Raw genomic sequence first — 25,763 nt, forward strand, 5'->3', positions numbered from 1 at the left:
GAAAGAAATAGTCAAGTTTACTGACAAAACTGTAAAAAAAATCTTGAGGCAGAACCCCCCCCAGACCTATGACGATTCATTTTCATATGCTTAGCAAGTTGTAGAAAAATATTGAATGGTATAGGTTGCTTTCTTTCTGGTGTGTGTGTATCTAAGTATGGTATATGTGTGTGGTGTATATTTTGTGTGTATGTGTGGTATGGTGTATGTGTGTGTGTGTGGTGTATGTTTGGTATAAGGGCATGTGGATATGCAGGTTCACATATCTGTGCACATATGTGCAGAGGCCAGAAGAGGACAGCAGGTGTCCTAGTTAGTCATTCTTTGTCTTATTCCCATGAGACAGGGTCTCTTGCCAAACCTGGAGCTAGGCCAACAAGCCCCAGTGATCCTCCTGTCTCCATCCCCCACAGCATTGGGTTAATAAGTGGATGTAGCCGTCCCAGTTTTTACTTTTTAATTAAATCTATTTATTACTATTGTATGTGTGTACATATGTGTATGATGTGTTTATGAATATGGTCACTTGTGTGCCAGCCCACATACACCTGCTGAGATCAGAGGGCAACTTCGGGGAGTTGGTTCTTTCCCTTCACCATGGGTTCTGAATCGGGAATTCAGGTTATCAACCTTGCATAGCAATCTCTTTTACCCTCTGAGCCATCTCTCTAGCCCACATCCAGCTTTTCATGTGGGTGCTGGGCTCTAAATTCATGTTTACATCAATCTAGGCTCCCCCCCTCCCTTTTTGGTCTTTTTGAGACAGGGTTTCCACAGCTAGCCTGGAACTCACCATGTAGACTAGGCTGGCCTATATCTCACAGAGATCTGCTTCTGCCTCCTGAATACTGGGATTAAAGGCTTGTGTCACCACTGCCCAGCTTTGGGACTGCTTTTTAAGGTAGCATCCAGATCGACTCCATTCCCACCAGCTGCAAAGTCCAGGAGGTTAAAGGCACAAAGGTGGCTTTTTCTAGTTTCCAACAACAGTAGTCACTTAGACCGATACGCAGGCAATGAAGATTGGACTGCATCTGGTGGTATGCAGTTAGATTTGATGGCTTCCAGACTGGGTTGGTGAGGGCTCTTACAACTGTCCAATAGAGAGCTATACTCTGGGATGGCGCCAAGCATCAGACTTGTTCTTGTCCCAGTTATGAACTACTGTGTACCAACCATAAAAAATTAGTGACTTAAGAGAGAAGACTGGTCCTCTAGTTGACTGAGCAGTTCTTACTCAGGGGGGTGGGGTGAGGGGTCTCCTGCAGTTTCAGTCACATGTCAGAAGGCTCTGAAATCATCTGAAGGCAGTTTCTCTCCCTTGTGTGGTGACTGAGCTTGGGAAGCATGTGAGCTGTGGCTGGATGGGAACTTCCTCTCTGTGAAGCTGCCTGCACTTCCTCATAACAGGGTGGTCTCCTGATAGAATCTTAACTGGAGTTGGCTTCCTCCTCAGAAGAGTTCTGAGGACAGGAAGTGGAAGCTTCCAGTCTCTTAAGACAAGATCCTGACAGATCCGGCTTTATATCCACTGCTTGATGAAGCCTCCACAGCTGCCCATACTCAAAGGAGGGAACAGCGCCTTTGGATCTTTAGGATGGGGAATCAAAGAATTTGTGGCCACTCAATCTCTCCATTCTCAAATCCTGAAGGGTTTGTTCTTAGTCAAAAATTAGCCAGATTGACCTCATAGGGAGACACTTTTCATTCACTGACCTCTGTACACATTTACAAGACAGGTCACAACACCATCTCAATCTGTCCTCACTAGCTCTGAGAAAGCTGGTTGGGAAATGAAGAGTCCAATGTACAGACATTAAAGGCCAAGGGTGGCACAGAATAGAGGCTTGAATCTGAATCTGGCTCTCATCCATGGGGAGAAGAGGTTTGGACGCTGGTGGGTTGTTTCAGACAGGGAGAACTGAAAGGAAGGAAAATTAACTTTCCTTTGGTTGAAAATATGCATGTAGGCCTTTGTGGGAGAAGCTCAACTGTGAGCCACCATAATGTGACTGCTGGCCAGCCATACTGTCAGTATGGATACTTGAAGCCGCTGTACTGACCCTCACTTTTGGGGAACTCCTTCCGGATGCGCCAGCGGCAGCAGCTGGGCAGGATGGCAAAGTCAGCCATGTCCTGGGTACAGAAGCGCCATGTGGTGTAGCACCTGTACGCACAGTGTCGCAGCCGGCGGTTGGTGGCTTCTACCTCCAGTGCTAGCAAGGGCTCCTGGTAGAGCAGAAGGAGCTGCAGGGCTTGTCTGGACAGCACAAGCTTCGCAAAGAGCTCCGAGGAGGTGATGCAGGGCCCCCGCTTCTTGCGGCAGCACAGCTCCTCCAGGCACCTGCGGTTCTCGGGGAGCCGGGATGGGAGGCAGTTTCCACACTGGCACCAGTCTGGGCTGTCCCCAGACCTGGGGGCCACCTCTTCATGCAGTAGCTGCATTTCCTCTGGTTGTCCAGGAATGAGGGTTAGGTTGTCAAGAGACATAGGCAGCTTGGACAGGTTTGTGAAGTTCATCTGGGGCCTCTGAAAAAGTCAAGTTTCCAGACTCATCAGCAATAATAATCTCAAGGGTTCTAGGTTCTTTAGCTTTATTAACTTACATAATCACATTTGATGTTACTTAGCCAGAGCAGCTATTGTTTATTAAATGTATGTATTAGGGCTGGCCTTGTGTTTCTACCATTAAGCCTTTGAAGAACTTCCAGTGAGATTCTATCTATCTATCTATCTATCTATCTATCTATCTATCTATCTATCTATCTATCTATCAATGTTTGGCTCCACTTTACTTATTTGGAAAGTGAAATTCAGAAAATTTTGTTGAGACATAGCCTCTTTCCCTGACCACCCCAGCAGGAATTTCCCCTCTAGTTCTCTTACCACATCAAAAGAGCACATTCTTCATGAGACAGAGCTCCTAAAAGTTTTATCAGTTTATGTTTCCTTGATGAATTTTATCTTCTGTATGAAAGCAGGTTCTTTGTTTGTTTGTGGCATATCTCTGGTGCCTGGGACAGTGTCTAGCACACAGTAGATAGTAAATATTTGTTGACTCGGCTCCACTCTTTCCCTCCCTGCCAGTCTCTCTCTATGGGCAGAGCCATTTGTTACCCTCCAAGGGAAGTTGCCAGAGTCACCATGCCTATTCTTTGTGGTATATGTTTTTATTCATTGTATGAAGACCCGAGTCAAGAACATTAAAGCTGATTAGTTCTTGTATGTAAAGCTGATTAGTTCTTATATGTCACAGCAGCACTGCTCAGAATAGCTGGAAGGTAGAAACAATTCCAGTATCTATCAAATAATGAGAATATAAAACATGGTCTAGGGGCTGGAGAGATGGCTCAGCGGTTAAGAGCACTGACTGCTCTTGCAGAGGACCCGGGTTCAAGTCCCAGCACCCACATGGTGGCTACAAACTGTCCTTAACTCCAGTTCCAGGGGACTCCGAAGCCCCCTTCTGACCTCCGCAGCATTGCACGACCCAGGTGCACTCACATACATGCAGGCAATACACTCATACACATAAAAAAACAAAAACAAAAAAATCCCTAAAAAACCCCGTGATTTATTCAGGAATATTATTCAGTCACAAAAAGGGAATGAAACAATGGTACTTACAACAGCATGGATGAGCCTTGAAGATACTATACTAAGTGAAAGAAGTAGACACAAAGGATTGCACAGTATCGATTCCACTTACACAAAGTAGGAAGTAGGCCAGTAGTTATCAGGAGCAATGGGGATGGGAAGTAGTGGAAAGCAGCTGCTTGATAGATAGGAGATTTCCTTTGCAGAGATGTAAAAGCTCTGGGGCTGGTGGACTGATTGGATAGTAGTGGGGTCTACAAAATATCACTGAATTACATACTTTAAAATAGCTAAATGCTTAATTTTATTTTATGTATATGTTATCACACACACATACTGTCTCTTGCAAAAACTAAATAGTCCACTTTTTTTGAGACAGAATTAATAAAAAAAAAAACTGGCCTCAAATTCTGTATGTAACCAAGGCTGTCCTTGAACGCTTGATCTTCCTGTCTCTTACAAATGCTGGGATTACAGAGATGCACTGTTACACACTGTTAAATAGTTCATCTTCTACCCAAACTTTACAAGGACACTGTAACAAAGGAAACTTTTTAACCAGTATCTCCCAAGATGAGATACAAAAATCCTGAATATAATCAGATCCATTAATAAATAGAAATAATAGCATATCACATTAAAATGGAAGGTTGTAGCGATAAGGAGATGGCTCAGTTGGTAAAGTACTTGCTGCACAAACATAAGGACCTGAATTAGGTCCCTAGCACCCATGTAAAAAGCCAGGCACTGTACAGCTGAAATTCCAATGTTGAGAAGGCAAAGACAGGAAGATCCCTGGAGCTCACTGGCCAGCAGCCTAGCAGAATCAGTGAGCTTCAGGGTCAGTGAGACCCTGCTTGAGAAAATTGTAGAGAGTGACTGAGGAAGATAGCTGATGTTGACTTCTGGTCTCCATATGCACACGCAGACAGATGCACTCATATACATACACACACACACACACACACACACACACACACACACACACACACACACACACACACACACACACACACACACACACACACACACACACACACTCATTCACTCACACTTATACACATGCCTAATATTTGAAAATCAGTAAGCTACATCAGCTTTAGAGGCTGAAGATCATAAGTTTGGGCCAGCCCTGGGAATTTAGCAAGATCTTGTTCCAAAATAACATATTAAAAAGGGCTGTGGATATGGCTAAGGGTATGTGCTTACCTAGCACAATCAAAGATTTATGTTTGAACTCCAGTATCCTCCAACCCAGATCAATCAATGAAATTCACCATGCGACAGAAAGAAAACCTGACAGATTATTTCAAAGAAGCAGAAAATATACTTAAAAATTCCATATACATTCATGATAAAAATTCCTCACAAAGCATAAAAGGGAATTTCCTGAATCTGACAGAGCATTATTTTAGTTGTTGTTGGTTTTTGAGACAAGGTCTCACTATGTAGTAGCCCTGAATGGCCTGAAACTCACTATGTAGATCAGACTGGTCTCAAACTCCCGGAGCGCCATTGCCTCTGCCTCCTAAGTGCTGGGATTAAAGGCGTGTACCACCATGCCTGACTTGATAGATACTCTTGAAAGCTCACCAAAAACAGTATGGTGGATAATGAAATAGAAAAGTTGTTTACTGAGACAGGGAGGTAGAGAGGCTTGCAGTTTCCACATTTGTGTGGCATCTTGCTGGGGCCTAGCCAGCATCTTGAACACCAGATGCAGGAAGAAAGCAGGAGGGTTCTTCCCTGGAGCCTCCAGGGGGACCAGTGCCTTGCCAACACCTCTACTTTCTAGGTCTAGAGTCCAGACTGTGGCAGAATAGACTTACTGTTTTAAGCCACCTCTTTTGTAATTGTTGATTATGGCCACAGAAAACCAATCCAGTTGGCAAAGATGCTCACAACAGACCTGATGCAGGGAGCGCAGCCACATTGGAGCTCATTTGTTGGTATTTACTAAAACTGAACATATGCCTGCCATGTGACTGTCAGGTCACTTGAGAGAGTCCCTCACATTTACCTTCACGGCATAATTTGCCTTTGTCCCTAAACTAGAAATGTCTAAAATGTCTAAAATACTGAAATGGATAAATAGAGGATTTATAAAAACAGAAATTGTACAGTAATGAGAAAGAACGTTTACCATACACAACGTCACAGGTAACTCCAAAAGTGATATTGAATCCAGGAGCCAGGCATGCAGCAGAGCACAGACTGAGTACTGATGATTTGATTTTCTTTTGAGGCTGGGTCTCATTGTGTTGCCCAGCCTGGTCTGAACTCCTGGATTCAAGTAATCCTCCTGCCTCAGCCTCTCAAGGGCTTGGGCTATTACATAGATAACTCACCTAGGTTGTACAATTCAGTTTTTATAAAATTCTAGAAGAGGTAAAACTAATCCTTGGATACAAGATAAGAACCATTTTTTAAGGGATGGTAGTAGCAATTAAGTAGAGGCATAAAAAGACCTGCTAGGAATATTCAATCTCTCTAACTCTCCTTGAGGCAAGTACTCTACTACTGAGCTATTCCCCTAGCTTAGGAATGAAAATATTTAAATTATATGTATTTGTGTGTGTGCATGCGTACATGCCATGGCACATGTGTGGAGGACAGAGGACAACTTGCTGGAATCAGTTCTTTCTACCATGTGGTATGTGGTACCTGGGGCTTGAACTCAGATGGTCAGGCTTGGCAGCAAGTGCCTTTCCCTGCTGAGTCATCCCGCCAACCCTAAAACATCTAATTTTTTTTTTTTTTTTTGAGACAGAGTCTCCCTGTAGCCTCGACTGGCCTGGAACTCCCAATGTTGACCAAGCTGGCCTCAATCTCACAGAGATCTGCCTGCCTTTGCCTCCTGAGTGCTCAGATTAAAGATGGACCCCACCACCCCTGGCTTCAAAACATCTAATTTTTCAACCTGGGTGCTGGTTATATGAGTATGTTTACTTTTCTAAAATTCATCAGCTGTGATTTATATAAATATCTACATGTGTTTATATTTAATAGCAAAGTTTCCTAAAAAAAGACTAAATGTTTTCACTTACTGGAACTTCTTGGCCCTTGACAACTTGCAGACTTTTCCCAAGCAGCTGCTGGTTCACCATCCGAATGTGGGATTCATCCACAAAGGATACATATTTTAATGTCTAGGAAAAGAAGTTTGCAAAGTTTATCTGTTTTTGTACAGGATTATCAAGAATTGCCTTATCCAAATATAAGTAAACACATCTGTTAATCACATTTACCACATGGCAAACAAGCCAACCCCAAATTCTTGCTAACTAAGAGTAAATGGTTTCTAAGGCTAAAAGGGAGTCAGAAATAGAACCCCACATTCCTTAACTTGGAGACCCAGCCTGGCCACAGCCCAGCATATGCTATGTCCCAGGCATGGTGTGCTGTTCTGTGCTTTCTCAAGTTCAGTTTTCCTGTGGTATTGCAACTTAAATTATTTGTAGGTCTGTTAAATTTCACTCATCCCACGCTAAGCCATGGTTATTTTTAGTTAAAAAGGGGACTTTTTCTTTTCCTCCTCTCTCTCTCTCTCTCTGCCCCCTCCTTTCCTTCTCTCTCTCTTTCTCTCCCTCCTCCCCTTCTTCCTCTCTCTGTCTCCTTTTCCTTTTTGAGACAGGGTCTTATTCTCCAGTCTGGGCTAGCCTCAGGTTCACCATCCTCCTGCCTCATTCTCCCTTCTGCTGAGATTACAGGTGAATGCCACCATACGTGGCCTGCCTGAACTTTTGTGTTCATTGGGAGCACATGCACAATGGAAAATGGACAGTGCATTCAGCTGCTGGAGAAGGACAGCAGTGTTCCCAGGTAAGGGAAAACAAAGGAATCCTCTTTGTTTTTAGATACCAGAGGTTCTCTTTAAGGGGAATCATGGAGTTGAGTGGGATGGACCTGCCTAATAAAGTCCAAATTAAAGTAAAACAATACAGATGTGTCTACTCTCAAACAATACAGATGTGTCTACTCTCCCATCTCAGAGTCCTTGCCAGAAGCCACCACTATTCTTGTGTGTATCCAGGACCTTTAGTATATATAGTATTCACCTACACCAATATATGTGTGTATACATATCTATCCATGAAATACAAATATAGAGAGTACATAGAATTGGATTATTCATATAGTTGTTTTCTTAACCTATATGTCATGACATACATATGCTTCTTTCACTTAGTTTTTTCCTCTGAACAAGCCTCTGTCTGGCTATTTGCTCATGTCAACACCTATACCTAAGTGGTTATAGCAGCTTCTCAGGCCAGTTTGCCAAAGCTGGAGCTCTACCATTTACTATTTGTATGACTTTGGGAAAAATACTTAACCTCTCCCCACACACCCCTTGGGTGTTGGTGTGTGATTTTTTTTTTTTTTGAGACAGGGTCTCATGATATAATCTTGCCTCAGCATCTAAGTACTTGGATTATAGGCATAGTGACCACATCTACTTTTCCAGCTATGCTTGTTGCTATTGGTTGATGGGTTGGGTTTTGAAACAAGGAACTCTATTATTCCTGCCTTAGCCTTCTAGGTAATGGGATTACAGGTATGTACTGCCATACCTGGTCCTATCTACCTTGTTCTTTTTAGCGGGTGACTGGTATTCTTCACCATGGATTTATCATGGTTTCTTTCACCATTCACCCAGTGAACATTTGGGTAGATGTTATTTCTTCCTATCAAATATATATATATGTGTATATATATATATGTATATAATACTGGAAAGTGAGCCCAGGGCCTCACACATGCTAATCAAGTGCTCTATCACTAAACTATACCCCAGGCCTCATCTATTATTACCAACTTAACTATTCTGCTGCAGTGAGTATCTTGTTCACGTGTACCATGTGTGCCTCACATGAAAGTTTCTGTAGGTAGGTATGGAAAAATGGAAATACCAGGCTCTTAAATGTTGTTAGTCACTGCTGAATGACTTGTTCTCCAAAGTCATTACACTATTTGAGGATGGGGGAGGGAACTGTTCCAATGTAATAAGTGACAAAACTAGATCATAAAAAATTGTCTTCCCAGGATATCTGGCTTCCCTATTTTTGTTTCTATCCTTTCTTAAGGCCAAAGGACTCATCAGAGAGACAGTTGCTTGGGGTTGTCCAGTGAGTTACACACTATGGGCTTGACCTATGCTATTGGCCTATTGTTTTTACACAGTTTTCAGTCATCTATACAATCTGTGTGTCTGGGTGTCCCAGAGAAGCAGCATGGCTTACGGGCTTTGGCTCCATGATGGACTCGCACTTCTTCCTGTAGTAGTACTCATTCACTGAGCAGGGCTCACAGCACTTACAGCAGGGGTAAATGCTGGCCTTGCAGAAGCTACTGGAGTATGTATTGATGAGAAAGTCAATGAACACGGTGGCCTGTGGAAAAGCAAACAGGCACTGTAGCAGCAAAGCTTCTTTTTGCCAAATTGTTTTCTTGTTTTATTTTTGAGAGGGTCTCACTGTGTAGGCCTGGTTGACCTGGAACTCACTATGCAGACCAGGTGGTCTAGAACTCAGAGATTCACCTGCGTCTGCCTCCCCAGGGCTTGGATTAAAAGTATGCACGATCATGCCCAGCACTCAAATAATTTTCTTTTTCAAAAATTTTATTTATTTTTATTTTATGTGTATGAGTGTTTTGCCTGCATATATGTAAGTGCACCACATGCAAATGCCCATGGACCCCAGAAGAGGGACTAGAACTGGAGTTACAAACAGTTGTTAGCCACCATGTGGGTGCTGGGAACCAAACCTGGGTCTTCTACAAGAGCAGCTAGTGCTCTTAACCACAGAGTCATCTTTCCAGTCCCCAAATCATTTTCTTTGTTTTTGTTTTTTGAGACAGGGTCTCCCTATAGCCCTAGCTGGTCTAGAACTCACTAGACCAGGCTGGCCTCACACTCACAGCGATCTGTGTGCTTCTGCCTCCCAAGTGCTGAGATTAAAGATGTGCACCATCATGGCCACTTCAAATCGTTTTCTTAAAGCAGGGGAAGAGAATCTCTTACCAAACCGAAGTAGGAGAGGGTGGATCCAATGTACACAACCAGCTGGATGATATCAAATTTTCCTCCCTGAAACAGCAGGGAAAGTTACTTAGTTGAAATCCAGAGCAATGTGTTCTTTTATTCTAACTTGCAGCTGTGGATCTAGCAGGGAACAGAACCTTGTGTTAGCATCGAGATGCACACCATAGAGACTATGAGACACTTGCATCCTGTTCCTGCCATCTAGAATGTTTAAACACACATGGCTGGTAAGGAAGACCCACAGATGGTTGTTTTCCACATGTGGTGAGGGTTTCAGACACTCTTCCTACAGGCAACAAATTACAGGCGGTGCATAAATACCTGTGAAGCAGAGGGATGTCTTCACCCAAGCCTGTTTGCCCAGTGGTGTCTTCAGGGTCCACTCTCAATAGCCTTTCCATCCTCTAAGTTATATTTCATTGATTCTTGTGCTATACTCTAACATCAATCACATGCTGCCAAGCAGGACATTATGGGCATCTATTCATATTTAAGTGCCTAGCATCCTCTCCTTCCCTCACCCCAATTTCCTTTTCTTTCTTATTGATCTTTTTGAGACAGGGTTTCCTGTAGCCCCAGCTGGCCTGGCATTTGCTATGTAAACTAGGCTGGCCTCGAGCTCACAGAGATCCACCTGCCTCTGCCTCCCAAGTGCTGGTACTAAAGGCGTGCACCACACCCGGCTCCTTTTCTTTTTCTTTCTTTCTTTCTTTCTTTCTTTCTTTCTTTCTTTCGTGTGTGTACATGTTCATGTGTGTGCACAGGTGCATGTGTGAGGGGCATGCATATATGGAGGTCAACTTCAGGCATAGTTCCTAAGGATGCCACCCACCTTTGATGTTAGAGCTTGTGAACTTGGATATGCTGGCTGGTAGGTGAGTCTTTTTTTTTTGAGACAGGGTCTCCCTGTAGCCCCAGCTGACCTGGAGCTTGCTGTGTGGACTAGGCTGGCCCTGAATTCACAGAGATCCACCTGCCCCTGCCTCCCAAGTGCTGGAACTAAAGGTGTGAGCCACCATGCCTAGCTTCTTTTCTTTCTTTTAAAATAGATGTGTGTGTGTGTGTGTGTGTTTGTGTGTGTGTGTGTGTGTGCGCGTGTGTGTGTTGGTGCCCTCAGAGGCCCAGAGGAAGGTTTCAGGTCCTCTAGAGCTGGAGTTACAGGTGCTTGCAAGTCATCTGACATGGGTACTGGGAACCAAACGCAGGTCTTCTAGAAGACCCAGCAAGCACTCTTTTTTTAAAAAAATGGAAAAAGACATTTTATTTATTAGTGGTTTTTCAAATTAAAATAATAAATTTAATTGTATAATATGACTCCAAATTCAAATGGTCAATTGTTTCTTTTTAACTTAAAAAAAAACTTTGAGAATTTCATACATCCATATAAGATGTTTCAATCAAATCCACACCCACTCCCTCCCCTCCAACACCTCCCATATCTCCCCATCACTTTTTTTCTGACAACTTCGTGTACTCTTTCTTTTTCTCTCTCTCTTTCTCTCTCTTTCTTTCTCTTTCTTTCTTTCTTTCTTTCTTAAATGGGGCTTTTTGCTACTCTAACATTTCCCCCTCTGAAGAGGTAATCCTAAAGTCCTTTTAGGGATTAGATAAGAGCTCCCAAATACTTTTGACATTTTTGGCCTTTGGAACATAGTATGTTGCTAAGAGACCTGAGGACATTTTGACTTTTAGCCAGGAACCTGGTCAATATTCTTTGGAGTCTTTTTACCCTAACTGCCTAGTCAATTCCTATCTCCTGTTATTATCACTCCATCCTCTGAAGAGGTTACCCAAATTATCAATAGGAAATTCGGAAGCAGACTGCTGTGGCTTCTTCCATGCTGAACAGGGATGCAGGGTGAGGCAACTGGAGTACCCCTTCAGTGGGTCTATTTAAAAGACTCGCAAATTGCATAACTCTTTTCTGTAGGGAGAAAAGAAAGTCCTTGACTGGTGAATAGGGGATGTGAAGGAGAAGTAAAGTCAAGAGTAGTTAGCACTACAAGTTCTAGACAGGGAACCAGAAAAAAAGTCAGAACAAGGCAAATTTCATATGTCCATATCAGAGCCCATGGTGATTTCTCAATGAGAGCCTCCAAAATCATCCCTCTACTGGGTTCTTCCTCATTTTTCTTTTCTCCTCCTCATTTTCAGCATGCACTCTTAACAATTGAGCCATCTCTCCAGCCCCAATTTTCTTTTGGAGAACTACCTCCCTTTATCATTGGTCCATACAGTCTGGTGGGTCATGGAAGTAGAGGTAGCTGGTTCTGTCCTCTGGTCCTTAAGCCAGGTCAGGAATGGTCCAAGACATTGAGAGCATGGTATGAACCCAGTCATAGCAACTGGTGCAGCAGTGGACACATGGCCCATACAGAGCAAGCTGAAACAATGGTTTTTGCCTAAAGCCTCTGCTGAAACTTCCAGCAAATAGATATTCTTTCATTAATGTTGCTAACCTAGTTAGATATCAAGAGTTGTCTGACACCACCATGAAGAGATGGCCATCTGGGGACAGTACCAAAACAGGAGAACAGATGTAAGAAGGGAGGAGAGATTCCTCAAGATGTTTGAACACCTGGATCCAGCCAAATCTGAAGCCTGAAATTACGCCTGGATTTTTCAGTTATGTGGACAACAACAACAACAACAACAACAACAACAACAAAACCCTTTTTTCCCCTAAGCCAATTTGAGTTAGAGTCTATTACAAATTATTTTGCAGAGTGGTTCCATTTATTTATTTATTTTAGATAGGGTCTCAAGAATCTTAGACTAGCTTTGAACTCCCTATATAATTGAGGGTGACTTTGAACTCCTGATCCTCCTGCCTCCACCTCCCAAATGATAGGATTACAGGCATGTGCCATTATGTCCAGTTTATGTGATGCTGGGGATCAAACCCAGAACTTCACACATTCTACCAACTGAGCTACATCCCTAGCAGAGTTATGTAGTTATTTATTTAGTGCGTGTGTTATATGTGTATATGTGTGCACATGTGTGTGTATGTGTGTGGAGGTGCCTTCACCTCTTGCAATCATGTGTGGAAGGAGATTTTAGGGTGTCTTTCCTCAGTTGCTCTTTGATCTTGTTTTTTTTGGGTGGGTTGTTTGTTTATTTTTTTGAGACAGACTTTCTCACTGAATCTGGAACTCACCATTTCAGCTAGATTGGCTGCCATCAATTTCCTGGGGACCTTCTGTATTCACTCCCAGGGCTGGGGTTACAGGTATGTGCTGCCTCATCCACCTTTTTAGATGAGCTCTGGAGCTCTGAAATCGGGTTCTCATGCTGGTTCAGTAAGCACTGCACAACTGAGCTATCTCCTCAGGTCAGTATCAATATTTTAAAAGTTGATGGGTGCTGAAGAAATGGCTCAGTGGTTAAAAACACTAGCTGTTCTTGAAGAGGACCTAGGATTGAATCCTAGCACCCACATGGTAGCTAAGAACCATCTATAACTCCAGTTCCAGGGGATCCGATGCCCTCTTCGGTCCTCCACGGGCATTGCATGACACGGGTGCACTTACACATGTGCAGGCGTAAAACTCATGCACATATAAAAAATGTTGAGTCAAGTATGGAGGTATACACCTTTAATCCCAGCACTCAGGAGGCAGAGATAGGTAGATCACTGTGAGTTTGAGGCCAGCCTGATCTACATAGTGAGTCTGAGGCCAGTCAAACTCTTTTTGAGACTCTGTCTCAAAAAAAAAGTTGAGTATTAGAGCTGGCATGGTAGTGCCCACCTGTAATTCAGCTCTTAGGAAGATGGGGCAGAAAGATTGAGAATTTGAGGCTAGCAGTGCTATGTAGCAAAGGTCTGTCCCAGAGAAACAAAACAAATGAAAGTTGGATATTAGAATGTTTTTCCCAATCACATTCTGTGTTTTTTGGATGGCTTGTTTGTGAAGAGAATCATGAATACATTTCTTCCTCCTCATCTCACAAGTGAAACTCACAGAACCCCACAGTCACAGCTATTGACTATGATCCCAAGCATTCACTCCTCACTATAGCCATCATTAGGACACAAACATAGGATAGAGGTGCTGAAGGAAGGAGAGACTTACAGTACCAAAAACCAGGATATCAAAACGGATCCCAAAGACTTTGATCAGCGTTCGCTTTTCAATGTTGTTTTCTTTATAGTACTTGGCATATCTACAGGAGGAAAAGGATCCATATTTACAATGATTTCTTTGAAAGTGCTAGTATTTTATGGAGAGAAAAGCAAACCAATAGCCAATCCGGTCTTCCCCATCTACGTTCAAGGTCTACCACAGTTGGCTGAGGAAAGAGTACAATCCACCCAACAAATTACTCTTTGACCAACTGGATTCAGAATGTCCCCCGTATTGCCTCCCCTGTTTCCATCATCACATAGTGATAGGAAACCAGCTTTGAGTTTCATATGAAAATGACCAACAGTCTAAGCAATATAGAAATAGCAATAAGCAAAAAAGTCTAAAAACTTCAAGCAAGGTGATCATCTCTCTTTTAATTTTTTTTAGATTTATTTGTGTGTGTGTGTGTGTGTGTGTGTGTGTGTCCACTTTTTTCTTAAACTTATTTTTAATGATGTGTAAGTGTATGCCGCATGTGTGCAGGTGCCCTCAGAGATGTAGATACAGATGGTGAGCTACCTGACATAGGTGCTGGGAGCCAAACTGGTCCCCTTGAAGAGCAGCAAATGTTTTTAACAGATAAGCCATCTCTCCAGCCTCCCCATCCCTTTTTGAGACAGAATCTTACTGTTTAGCCTTAGTTGGCCTGCAACTCATATGCTGACCAGGTAGGCCTTTAACTCACAGAGATCCTCCTGCCTCTGCTTTCTGAGTGCTGGGATTAAAAGTGTGTACTACCCCATCTGGCTGCAATGTGATTATCTCTTGAGGAAAAACAGGTTTGGCTTCTAGAACAAAGCCGTGAAAGAGGGAAGGGTGAGTCTTAGATACCATTTGTTATATTTAGAAGAGGCACAACTCAATGGTCTGTCTTAAGGTATTTTCCTAGATTCTGTGCTCATCTGATTGTCATCTATTAATCACAGAGTCAAACTAAAGGTCACTTTGTAGACAGTGCCCCTGCAATCCAACTTTTATGAGCTTGTGAGAATCATATTCAAAATCTTCAGGCCAGTCCTAAGTCCATACCCTGAAACCACCTTTTCTATTTGACTCTCACACCAAACCACTGTTTCTCCACCCTCAGTTATTCAGGGCCAGGTAGGGTCAGAACCAGAACACAGTTCATTAAGTTCCTTGTAGCCTGGTGCCTGATGACAGTATTCAAACTCATATCCCTCAGCTTTTTCTCCAGCTCTGCCCACCTTTCCTGTGGGAATCACAGAACCATCTCTGGGTCTCATCCCCTCTTTTGCTTCTAACTAAACCAGTGATTCTCCTGTGGCCCTGTGTGATGTGGTCTGCCCCCACATCTTAGGATATGTACCAAGAAGTCCACTTTTGACATACTGGCCTGTCTGTGTCATCACACAGTCATCTTCATGAACTAACCCTGCACAAACCACACCTACCCCAAACAAGTACAGTAGTCAGGAAAAGTAGTTTTATTTTTCATAAATTGGGAAGACAAACCACACATCTCTAGGTGGGCATGTGGATGAGGCTTTTATCCTGGCACATGAAAGGTTGACTGGAGGAGTACCTTGAATTTCAGACCAGCCTGCATTGCACAGTGACTTCAAGGTCAGTTTGGACTACATAGTTAGATTCTGACTCAAAAAAGCAAAAGAAAAAGCTGGAGAGATGGTTAGGTGATTAGGAGTACTGATTGCTGTTGCAGAAGACTTGAGTTCAGATCCCAACACTCACATGGTGGCTAACAACCATCCATAACTCCAGTTCCAGGGGAATCTGATACCCTCTTCTGGCCTCCTCAGGCACTGTATGACACAGGTGCACTTACATATATGCAGACATAATACTCATATACATGAAATAAAAATAAATTTTAAAAAGCAAAAGAAAACAAAAATAAGAAAATGAAAAAAAGCCTTAATACAAGAAAACCCACATACTTCAGGAAAACGTGTCTCTCTCTCTACCTTTTGCTGTTTGATTTTACATAAGGATTTGCATCTTCTTTCTGAGTTATTCACAACTTATTTACAGGTGTAGGGAAAGAAGAAAACAGAAGACAGATGCTCTGCCAAAATACAGCATGGAATATCTGAAACTGTTAAAACTTTCAAAATCTGATGTTAAGATCAGTCAGTCTCGGTACTTTGATGATGCCTGTTTCTGGCCTGAGGGGTTGCCTTTCCTTGAATCTGTTTGTCCCATTCTAAGACAGCTCTCTTTTCTGTTCTATTTAGTGATTTGTTTTTAAATACATAAGCAAGCATTCATTAGCACTCTGAGCCTGCTGTTGGTTTGCCTGGGAAAGTTAACTTTGCAAGTATTTGAATTTCAACTTTCATGGTCTTGCTACTGTAGCTCTTAAACTGAGAGCAAAAATCATGTGATGAGACTGCTTGAAAGGTTAGCCCCTGGGTCTTAATGCCAGAGTTGTTTCAGAAGGTCTGAAATATTCTAGGAGTCCATCTTAGTAACGGTTTGTGGTTTTCCAGCGGGCCACACTTTGAGGAACATTGGACAAGGATGCTTTTCTGCACACTGTAAGGGATTGAATAGTAGCCCCCAAAGATGATAGGCCTAAGTACCTAACTCCAAGGCCAGCACCCAGGAATATGACCTTATTTGGAAACAGGGTCTTTGCAGATGCAATTAAGGATCCCAAGATGAGTTTGCCCTGAATTCAGGGTAATCCTACATCCAAGGATTAGCAGGCATTCTTATAAAATAAAGAAGATGGAAATTTAGACTAGGAGACACAAGGGAGAAGGCCACTTGGAGCTGAAAGCAGAGCTGGGAGTGTTCAGCCTCAAGTTAAGGGATGCCTGGAATCAACGGAAACCAGAAGGGCAAGAAAAGGCCTCCTCTCAGGCCTTCAGAGAGAGGGTGGCCCTGCTGACACCTGGATTTCAGATTCCCGGTTTCCATAAGAGAATAAATTTCTGCTGCTTTAGCCATTTGTGGCAAGTTATTATAGCAGTCAGGGAAACTGATACCTGTTCATACACATTCTGGACCTGAGAAGTGCATCATTCATCCCTTATGCCACACATGCCAGTCAGCCAAATCAGATGTTCACCAAAGGAAGGAATTTTGTAGTGAATCTTCTTTTTATTTCAGGGTGTTTGTGTGTTTGGAGATCAGAGGTCTACATCGGGTGTCTCCCTCAATCACTTTCTACCTTATTTTCTCAGACATAGTCTCTCACAGAATCTGCTGCTCATCAATTTGGTTGGACCAATGAGCAATCAAGGCCCAGGGATCTTCCTGTCTCAACCTGCCCAGGGCTGAGATTATAGTATACCCCATTAGGCCTGGCTTTCTTTGTGGGTGCTAGGGGTCTAGGTTCATGTCCTCATGGTTGTACAGTGAGCACTTTTCCAAGTGAGCCATTTCCTCAGCCCCTATAAATCTTTTTCTTGAGGACAAAATTATGTAATGTGGACTTCTTTTAACTTCCTGTATGTTAGAAAGTTATATTTTCCTAAATACCTCATATATCCTGTAATTTCCTTCTTTTTTTGTAAGGCTATTTGAAAATAACTTGACCCCTTGTCTATCAGATCTCTACAATTTATTTTTGGCCAAAGATTCCTTCTGGTGCTCTTTCAACAACAAACGTATTAATGCTTTATTCTAAAAGAATACCAAGTTCATAACCCCCTCAGGCTTTCAGAGAGCTCAGATTGCGCCAGGACCTGATGTTCCTAGGTTTAGCTCTGAGACTGGAGTTTGCTAATGTCTGATTGGTTCCTTGCCCCATGCTTCGGCTGTCAGGGGACCACTCAACCTGTCCTCTCTTTCTTTCTAATGCCCATAACCGATCCAGCAGAGCAGCAGGAGTGCTGCTTCCTGTGCCCTGGATGAATCTCCATTGCCCCAGAGGAGGCAAAAACCTCAGCCAGCCTGATGTTGAGCCAAGGGTCTCAAACTCAAACCTCCACAGGGACCACGCAAAAGATGGACATAAGGAATGCAGGCCACATATAAACACATAAAGACAGGCTGGAGAGATTTCTCAGCAGTTAAGAGCATGGGCTGCTCTTGCAGAGGACCTGGGTTTGATTTCCAGCACCCACATGGAAGCTCACAACTGGCAGTAACCCCAGTTCCAGGAGCTCCATTGCCCTCTTCTGGCCTCCAAAGGCATGGCACATACATGGTGCACTTACATGCAGACAAAACACTCATACACATAAAATAAAAATAAATAATTAAACTAAAAAGACACAAATGAGTAGTGAGAACAGTGAGAAAGCAAGACACCTACTCAGCTCCAGCCAACGGCTGCCATGTGGGATATGGACCTGATATTGTTAAATAGTTAAAATTTTTCTCAAATAGTTTAGTTTTTCAGGAATAACAGGAAGTCCAGGTCTTTATGTAGGCTAGCACAAGTTTTAAAAACATTCTACAGGCACAAAGAAGTAAATGAAAGTTAAAAAACTGTCAAAGATGCTGGGCGTGGTAGTACACACCTTTAATCCCAGCCCTCAGGAGGCAGAGGCAGGCAGATCTCTGTGAGATTGAGGCCAGGTTGGTCTATGTAGCAAGTTCCAGGCCAGTGGGGGGCTTCAGGGAAACCCTGTCTCAAAAAAACCAAAACCAAACAAACAAATTGTCAACTTTTGAATCTCCAGGGGAACTGGAGATTATGAATCTCCAGGGGAACTTGTTCTAGTGCAGGAAGTTGAAGGAGGGGCCCTATGATGTTCATCAAGCTCCCAGGTGAGGCCCATGACCTAGGTTCCAAGACCAAACTTTGAGGATCAAGGGTCTAGAGCAGTAGTTTTCAAATTTCAGCCAACAGCAGATTCTTCTAGTGCTTGTGAAAATGCTGATCACTGGGCTCCACCTTTGTGTGGTCTGATTCAGGAGAATTAGGCCAGGCCTGGGAAGGTGCAATTTTGAGTCTCTGCGGGACGCTGGTGCTTAAGGCCTCCTTTGAGAACCACTAGTCTACTAGACTCTCCTTTGAGAACCACTAGTCTAGACTCTACTTGAAAGGACTTTATACCTATTACAGTGTTTTCCAAGTTGCTTCTCAGAACACAGGCTCCTGTCTCTGTACCTTGTTCTCTTAATTAGGAAAGCAGCATCCTCAGGAAAAGGAGTCATGCCTTCAGGAGTCCTGGCCCTGCTCCGAGAGGGCTTCCCTGGCTACTTCTCCCCACCATACTATCTTGCTTGATTTTTTTCATGGCATTTATCACCCTCAGAAATGGTCTAGTTAGATTTGACTGTTTGTTCTAATGAAATATCATTTACAGATATTACAATGCATGAGTATTAAGGGTTTCATTCAGTGTGCTTCGACAATGAATACCCCGGGTGATCATCAAAATTCCTTCAATGCAGAGCATTCCGTTTTCCCAGAAAACTCTTACTACTTTCTCCTTCTCCAGCCCAGAACCCACTATTCTGTCTTCTACCATAATAGATGAGTTTGGCGCACTGTTTAAAAATTTTTTTACATTTATTACTTATTTGTTTACATGTATGTGTGTGTGTGTGTGTCTGTACAACATGGCACTTGTGGAGGTCAGCAGACCACTTGTAGGTGGTTCTCTCTTTCCATTGTATGAGTTCTGAAGATTGAACTCAAGCACCTTTATCCACTAACCCATCTCACTGGCCCATGTTTTGCCCATTCTTGAACTTCATATAGATGACATGTCATAGAGCACATACTCACTCAAGTGTAGTGTCTATAGGACTAATTCGCCTAGGTTAGTGCATGTATCAATAGTCTAGCCTAGAACTCATTATGTAGAGCAGGCTGGCCCTGATCTCACAGAGATCCACCTGCCTCTGCCACCCAACTGCTAGGATTAAAGACATGTGCCATCATGCCCAGCATTAATTTTATTTGTGTACTTTTATGTGTATGAGTCTATTGCCTGCATTGTATATAAGTGCATTCATGCATGGATTGCCTGTGGATGTCAGAAGAGGGTATCAGATCCCCTGGAACTGAAGTTACAAACAGTTGTTAGTTGCCATGTAAGTGTTGGGAACTTGGGTCCTCTGCAAAAGCAGCCAGTGCTCTTAACCACTGAGCCATCTCTCCAGCTCCCTTATTCCTTTTAAAATTTGTAACAAGGAGCTTTCTATTGTGCAAATATAGTACAATTCAACCATTTATCTGTTGATAAATCGTTCAGTTGTTTGAATAATGATGCTATGAATATTTGTGTACAAAGCTTTCTTGTTTCTTTTATTATTTATTTTGTTTTTTGAGACAGGGTTTCCCTCTAGCCCCAGCTGGCCTGGAACTCACTATGTAGGCCAGGCTGGCCTTGATCTCAGAGCTCTGTCTGCCTGTCTCCACCTCCCCAGCGCTAGGATTACAGATGTGTGCTGCTAAGCCCAGCTTTTCATATGGGTGCTGAGGATCTGAGTTCAGGTCCTCATGTTTGCAGTCTATCTACTGACACCTCATTAGCCCCATAAGTTGCCCATCTTTCTAAACTGTAGCCATTCCAGCAGATTTACATTTGTATTGTTTTCTCCAATTTTAACATTTATTTATTTATTTATTGTGTGTGTTTGTGTGTGTGTGTGTGTGTGTGTGTGTGTGTGCGCGCGTGCGCTTACTCCATGGCACATACTTGGAGGTCAGAGATCAAGTCGGTTCTCTCCTCCCACCATGTGGGATCTTCAAGAACCCTTACCTGCTGAGCCATCTCCTTGGCCTTACAGTGGTATCTTACTGTGATTTTAATTTGCATTTCCCTAATGACTAATAATATTGAATACCTGTAAAGTTTCATTTACTTATATTTTTGTCTATTAACCTTATAAGAATACAGTAGCAACCATGGAAGCTGCAACCTTGTCTACTTTGTTTACCAGTATCTTCTCGTTAGCACATTGGAGTACTGTCACCTGAAGTTGTAGCCAGGGTACAAGGACTCGTTGGTGGTCTTGTCATCCAGGCGACGGAAGCTGTATTTGGGACGGCAGTGATGGGACCAGCTGTCCAAGTTACAGTCCCAGTAGATCTCAATGCCCATTATTCCTCCCTAGGGGGATCAACAAGAGAAGTTGCTAAGCCTGCTGGACATGGGTTATGCAGCTATCTGACATTATCTTGCATAGCAATATCGCTGCAGAGACTTCCTCTTTATGGGGAAAATGCTGATTAAAGGTTTCAGAGCCATAAACATGAGTTAGAATACCATGGTGGCTGCAGACACTCCTCCCGTCTCTTCCCATCTGAGACATACCTAAAATATAACTCTTGACTAACCATTTTTTCTGTCTTTTTGAGACAGTCTCCTTGTAGCTGTAGCTGGCCTAGAACTCACTACATAGACCAGGCTGGCCTTGATCTTGGAGAGATCTTCCTTTGCCTCTGCCTCCTGGGATTAAAGGCGTGCACCAGCATACCTGACTATCAATTAATCATTCTTGCATTCAAATTCTTTCCATGCCTCTTCCTCATTGAAGATTAAGATTAACTGATTAGACTAGAATCCAGGACACTCCATCAAATACCTCTTCTGCTTTTTCTCTCAGTGTTCTCTCAAGAAAAGCTCTGGTGGAGGTGAGCAAATGAAGGATCTTGAGATGGAGAGGTTATCCTGGTCTTATGTGCCATTCCTAGAAACAGCCCTTCCCCTAAAGGTAAGTATTTTTATAGGAGAGGTGGAGAGAAATTGGACACAATATGGTGGCACATGCCTGGAACCCTGACACTGAAGTGGCTGAGGAAGGAGGATGAAGAGTTCCAGGCCAGCCTAGTTTACATAAAGAGGCTTTAAAAAAAAGTCAGTATGATCAATGAAGCTAGGTACTTGTCTTTAAAGATGGAGGAAAGAGCTGAGAATCAAGAAATACAGAGTGCAGCTTGGTAGGATGGAAATGTAAAGGCGTGCATTCTCCCCTGAAGCCTCCAGAGGGAGTGTGGTCCTCCCACCTGGATTTTAGAGGGAGTGTGGCCCTGTCATCTGGATTTTAGCTCTGTGAAACAGACTCTGGACTTGTGACTCCAAGCACAGAATAAAACGTGTGTTGTTTTCAGTTGCCACATTAGAGGTAATTTGTTACAGCAGTTACAGGAGACTAATGCACCAAATAGCTCACTTAGAGGATTGTGGGATTCGCTGAAGGAAAGCAGGTAAAGTCCTTGGCACTGGCCATAGATTACCAAATACACAGGAATGTGAGGCATGATTTTAGAACCCAGAATGTTGGCTTCTTGGTCATTTGACATTCTCCACCCCTGGCAAAGCACTGTGCAAAGACCCACCAACCTGAATTGCCACTTCTGAAAAGTTGTCTCCTGTTTCCTGGAAGATGTCTCCTAGTCGGAAAATGGGACACTGAAGGTTCTGAGTCTTGTGAAAGGTGCAAGAAATGTTCAGACCTGGCAAGATGTTTCTCCTGTGCAGAATTGAAAGCAAACAGATGTCTTAACCACCTCTCTAGAGAGAAAGCAGAAGCACTTGCTGATTACCATGCTATAAAAATCTCCACCATGGCTGGTGTCATGCTCCAATGGGACATTGCTGAACTTGACATTGTTTTATTGCAAACAAACCCATCTCTCATTGGAGTGAGCTGTGAGGCAGCTCCCTTGTTTCCTGAAGACCCTTGTCAAGTGTGTGCTCTCAAGTTGTGCCAGAGACAGTCTTTGTGACCAAAGCATGTTGCAGAAGTAGTGGCTCTACTTCCAAAGACTGTGGCTTCCATCCTGGTTGCCCTTGTTTACCTGCTATCTCAGATCACTGACTCAATGAGGCCAGGCAGCATGATCTAAGGACACTCAAGCTGTCTTGGGGAGAGGTGCTCACAGAGGAAATTAGTCCTCCTGCCAACAACCACATCGGTAGAGCTAGAAAAGGACTTAGCTCCAGTCAAGTGTAGAGATGACAGTAGCTCTGGCAGACAGCTCTAGCAAGATCCTGAGCCAAAGCCACCCAGCAAAGCCGTTTCCAGAGTCTTGACCCACATATTAGGAAGAGAATAAGCTCTTGCTATGTTAGACCTCTTAGGTTTGGGATCTTTTGTTACAGAGCCATAGATAACTGATACATACAGCCAGATATTTGAGACACTTACGTAGTGTAGTTATGGCCGGGAAAGTCAATGTTGTTCTTGATGAGTACAGTGAAGTTTTCAGCGCTTCTCAGGAGTGCAGGCCTGGGAGAGAAGAATGAGGATCAGCACCTCAGGGACAGTCAGTGGGACCAGAGGCTCCTGGTTTTATGAAATACATACTGTAACTTAGTAGGTAAACTTTCCAAACTTCTCCATAAAGCCTGTTGCTTCTCCAAGAAGAATACTCTCCATCCCCTTTTAGAGACAGGGTCTCCCTGTAGCCCCAGTTGGCCTGGAACTTGCTACATAGACCACACTGGCCTAGATCTCACAAAGATCCACCTGCCTCTGCCTCCTGAGTGCTGGGATTAAAGGTGTGTGCCACCATGCTTGGCAATTTCTCCCTTCTTGAGACTCTAGGGCTTTTGTGATGTCACTTCTGACACTGATGTAACTGTATGTTTGGCTGTTGAACAGTGATGTACTGATAAGAATCTGACAATTAGCTCTCCAAGGGGGGAAAAAAAAGCCTGCCATGCAGGGCTTGCTGATCACAATAAATGCTCCCAGCATGGCTGGTGCGGGCTCCCAACAACTCCACTGAAATGGAAACAGGACTGAGCATAATTGCTTTGGGCCAGGGCTAGTCAGCACCTGCATACCTGTTTGTAGCTTCTCCAGTAGACTTGGAGTCCCTGCAAGGCTGGACAATAATTTTATCTCGGTATGCCAGGCCTTCAGCATAGGGTCACACTCAGAGTTGACTGTATCATTCATTCATCAGGGGCTCTGAGTAGCATTCAATTCCCCAGGCATTATAGGATCCCAAATTCAAGCCCATGGGAAGGCCACTCACCTGCCATCCATCCATCCATCCATCCATCCATCCATCCATCCATCTATCCATGCATCCATCCAACCCACCATCCACCCACAAATCCATCCATCCATAAATAATTATGGTGCTGGACATGCAGTGGAGCACTGGGATACAGTGATAACAAGACTGTCTGAATTTTTTCCCTTTTGCAGCTGATAATCTATGAGAGAAAACTAGCTGCAGGTAAAAAGATAACTCTGGTACCCTATTGCCTGGTAGGCTTTAGCAGCAAGGTTTTTGTGGGAGGGGCACCAAGAGCTGTCTGATTTTTATTACAGAACTTCTAGAACCTAATTTTGACTCTGTTGGGACGTAACTCAAGAATACTGTTGCTTTTTCCTGTCTGACACCCATATTCCCTCTTGGCATATATCAATTTTCTCCTTCAAAGGGCTAGATAGGGATGACTCTACCTCCTGTTCATCCTTGTGTTTCAGCATGGGCACATGACCAAAGGCTGGCCCCTTGACCACAGTGACTGGTTCATAGATAAGTCACAGTCATGCCAATGAGAACATTCCAGAACGTTTATGGAAACAATAGAAAAAAAGAAACTCATTTTTGCTAGGATTCATTAGTAGGAAGGCTAGGATAATTCTTGAATTCTGTGGACACTATATGAGAAAAGTCAAACTAGAGGAGAGAGTGACCAAGAGGAAGGCTGGCAGGGGAAGAGAAAGTATCGTACATCTCTGAAGCCTGGAGCCAGAAATTCGACAAGCCAAAAAGACGACACCTCCTCTTTTTCTGAAGCCAGTTTAATAAAGTTAGATTCATGCCAATTATATAAAAATATAAATCTTTTAAATGTTAAATTTCTGCTGTGTTCTGGTCTCTGCCCTCAGGATAGTCTACAGTCCATCCTTTGAGTGGACAATGCCTCCCTAAGGAGACATGAGTTGTTAAATGAAAATCTGAGTGCTAGGCATGGAATACTTCCCTATAAGTCACTGATTAGGGAGGGGCTCCAAACAACACAGTCTATCTCCATTGCTCCTGGTTGCTCACCATAGCCAGATGGTAAGACCCTATTGCTGAAGACACAGTATACTTTGGTTACAGGACATAAAGAAATTGAACTGGAACTGACCTGGAAACTTCCTCCATGCTGGTAAGATTTCATAGTGCCAGGAGGTGCTATGTATGTTGCTGGGGGAGAAAAGTCATCAATGGTATTACCCCGTGATGAGCCCTGAATGTTACAATACCAACCTGGTTGGCAAGTGACTAATTTGCTTTCTGATTGGAGTTGAGGTCTGCTCCAAAGGGGAGAATTCATGCCTGGTACTGTAAACCTGGTCAAAAGCTCATGGTTCAGGAGGTCATAGGCTCTAAGGGGGAACCTACTATAGTTTTGTTAAATGGACATATTTTTCAAACTATATACAAAGTACATACAGTGTGTTTATACTCAGATTAATGCCCTTGTCACCTTTGGTCAGAAAAGTTTCTTTTTTTAGAAAAGCTTCTTTTTGCAGTGGGCAGCAGTGAAAGCAGAGATTCAGACCTGGTCAAAGTGTTGAGAATAAGTGATTGTTGAGTGCTCAGCTCTAAATGGAACACTTTATCAATCTCCTCCATCAAGGCTCAGGAACACTGAGGAAGAGGAGGCTGGAAAAATGTAAGAGCCAGAGGATAGGGAGGAGTGCTGTGACATGCTGTCTGTTGGACCTGCCATGGCTGCTGTACTCATGAACACACAGCAACTACAGTTACCTACACAAGCCAGTCAGTGATCCATCACGGTTTCCACACAGATGGGCGATGGGGTTTTGAGGCTCCACTCCTACCTGAGAAGCTATTGGCAATGGATGGTTTCTGGGTAAAAGGGTTATTTTTCTTCAGGGTGTGACCAATGGTATGTTGGTCATGCTGAGGTGGGTGGCCTCACACCCATGTGTATGCAGATGGATAATTGACTCAGTGGATTATAAAAAAGAAAGGACATGCTGGGGTGTGGTGGCGCACACCTTTAATCCCAGCACTTGGGAGGCAGGGGCAGGCGGATCTCTGTAAGTTCAAGGCCAGCCTGGTCTACATAGTGAGTTCCAGGCCAGCTGGGGCTACAGGGAGACCCTGTCTCAGAAAGACCAAA

General features: G+C 43.4%; 1 protein-coding gene across 1 annotated transcript in view; it reads right to left on the bottom strand.

The window, feature by feature from the left end:
* Positions 1-1,586: 1,586 nt before the first annotated feature.
* P2rx7 (purinergic receptor P2X 7) overlaps positions 1,587-25,763 on the bottom strand; it is a 53,281-nt gene continuing 29,104 nt past the window's right edge. Inside the window, exons 6-13 of the mRNA XM_008839383.3 lie at positions 22,810-22,890; positions 22,002-22,131; positions 20,632-20,768; positions 13,717-13,807; positions 9,620-9,685; positions 8,838-8,987; positions 6,645-6,746; positions 1,587-2,529 (exon numbers count right to left, since the gene is read on the bottom strand). Of these exons, the coding sequence (XP_008837605.1) occupies positions 2,032-2,529; positions 6,645-6,746; positions 8,838-8,987; positions 9,620-9,685; positions 13,717-13,807; positions 20,632-20,768; positions 22,002-22,131; positions 22,810-22,890 (1,255 nt within the window). The 3' untranslated portion in view covers positions 1,587-2,031. The remainder of the gene's footprint in view (positions 2,530-6,644; positions 6,747-8,837; positions 8,988-9,619; positions 9,686-13,716; positions 13,808-20,631; positions 20,769-22,001; positions 22,132-22,809; positions 22,891-25,763) is intronic.

The sequence above is a fragment of the Nannospalax galili genome, unplaced genomic scaffold (assembly GCF_000622305.1).
Source record: "Nannospalax galili isolate Female #2095 unplaced genomic scaffold, S.galili_v1.0 scaffold218, whole genome shotgun sequence".
NCBI classification, from domain to species: Eukaryota; Metazoa; Chordata; class Mammalia; order Rodentia; family Spalacidae; genus Nannospalax; species Nannospalax galili.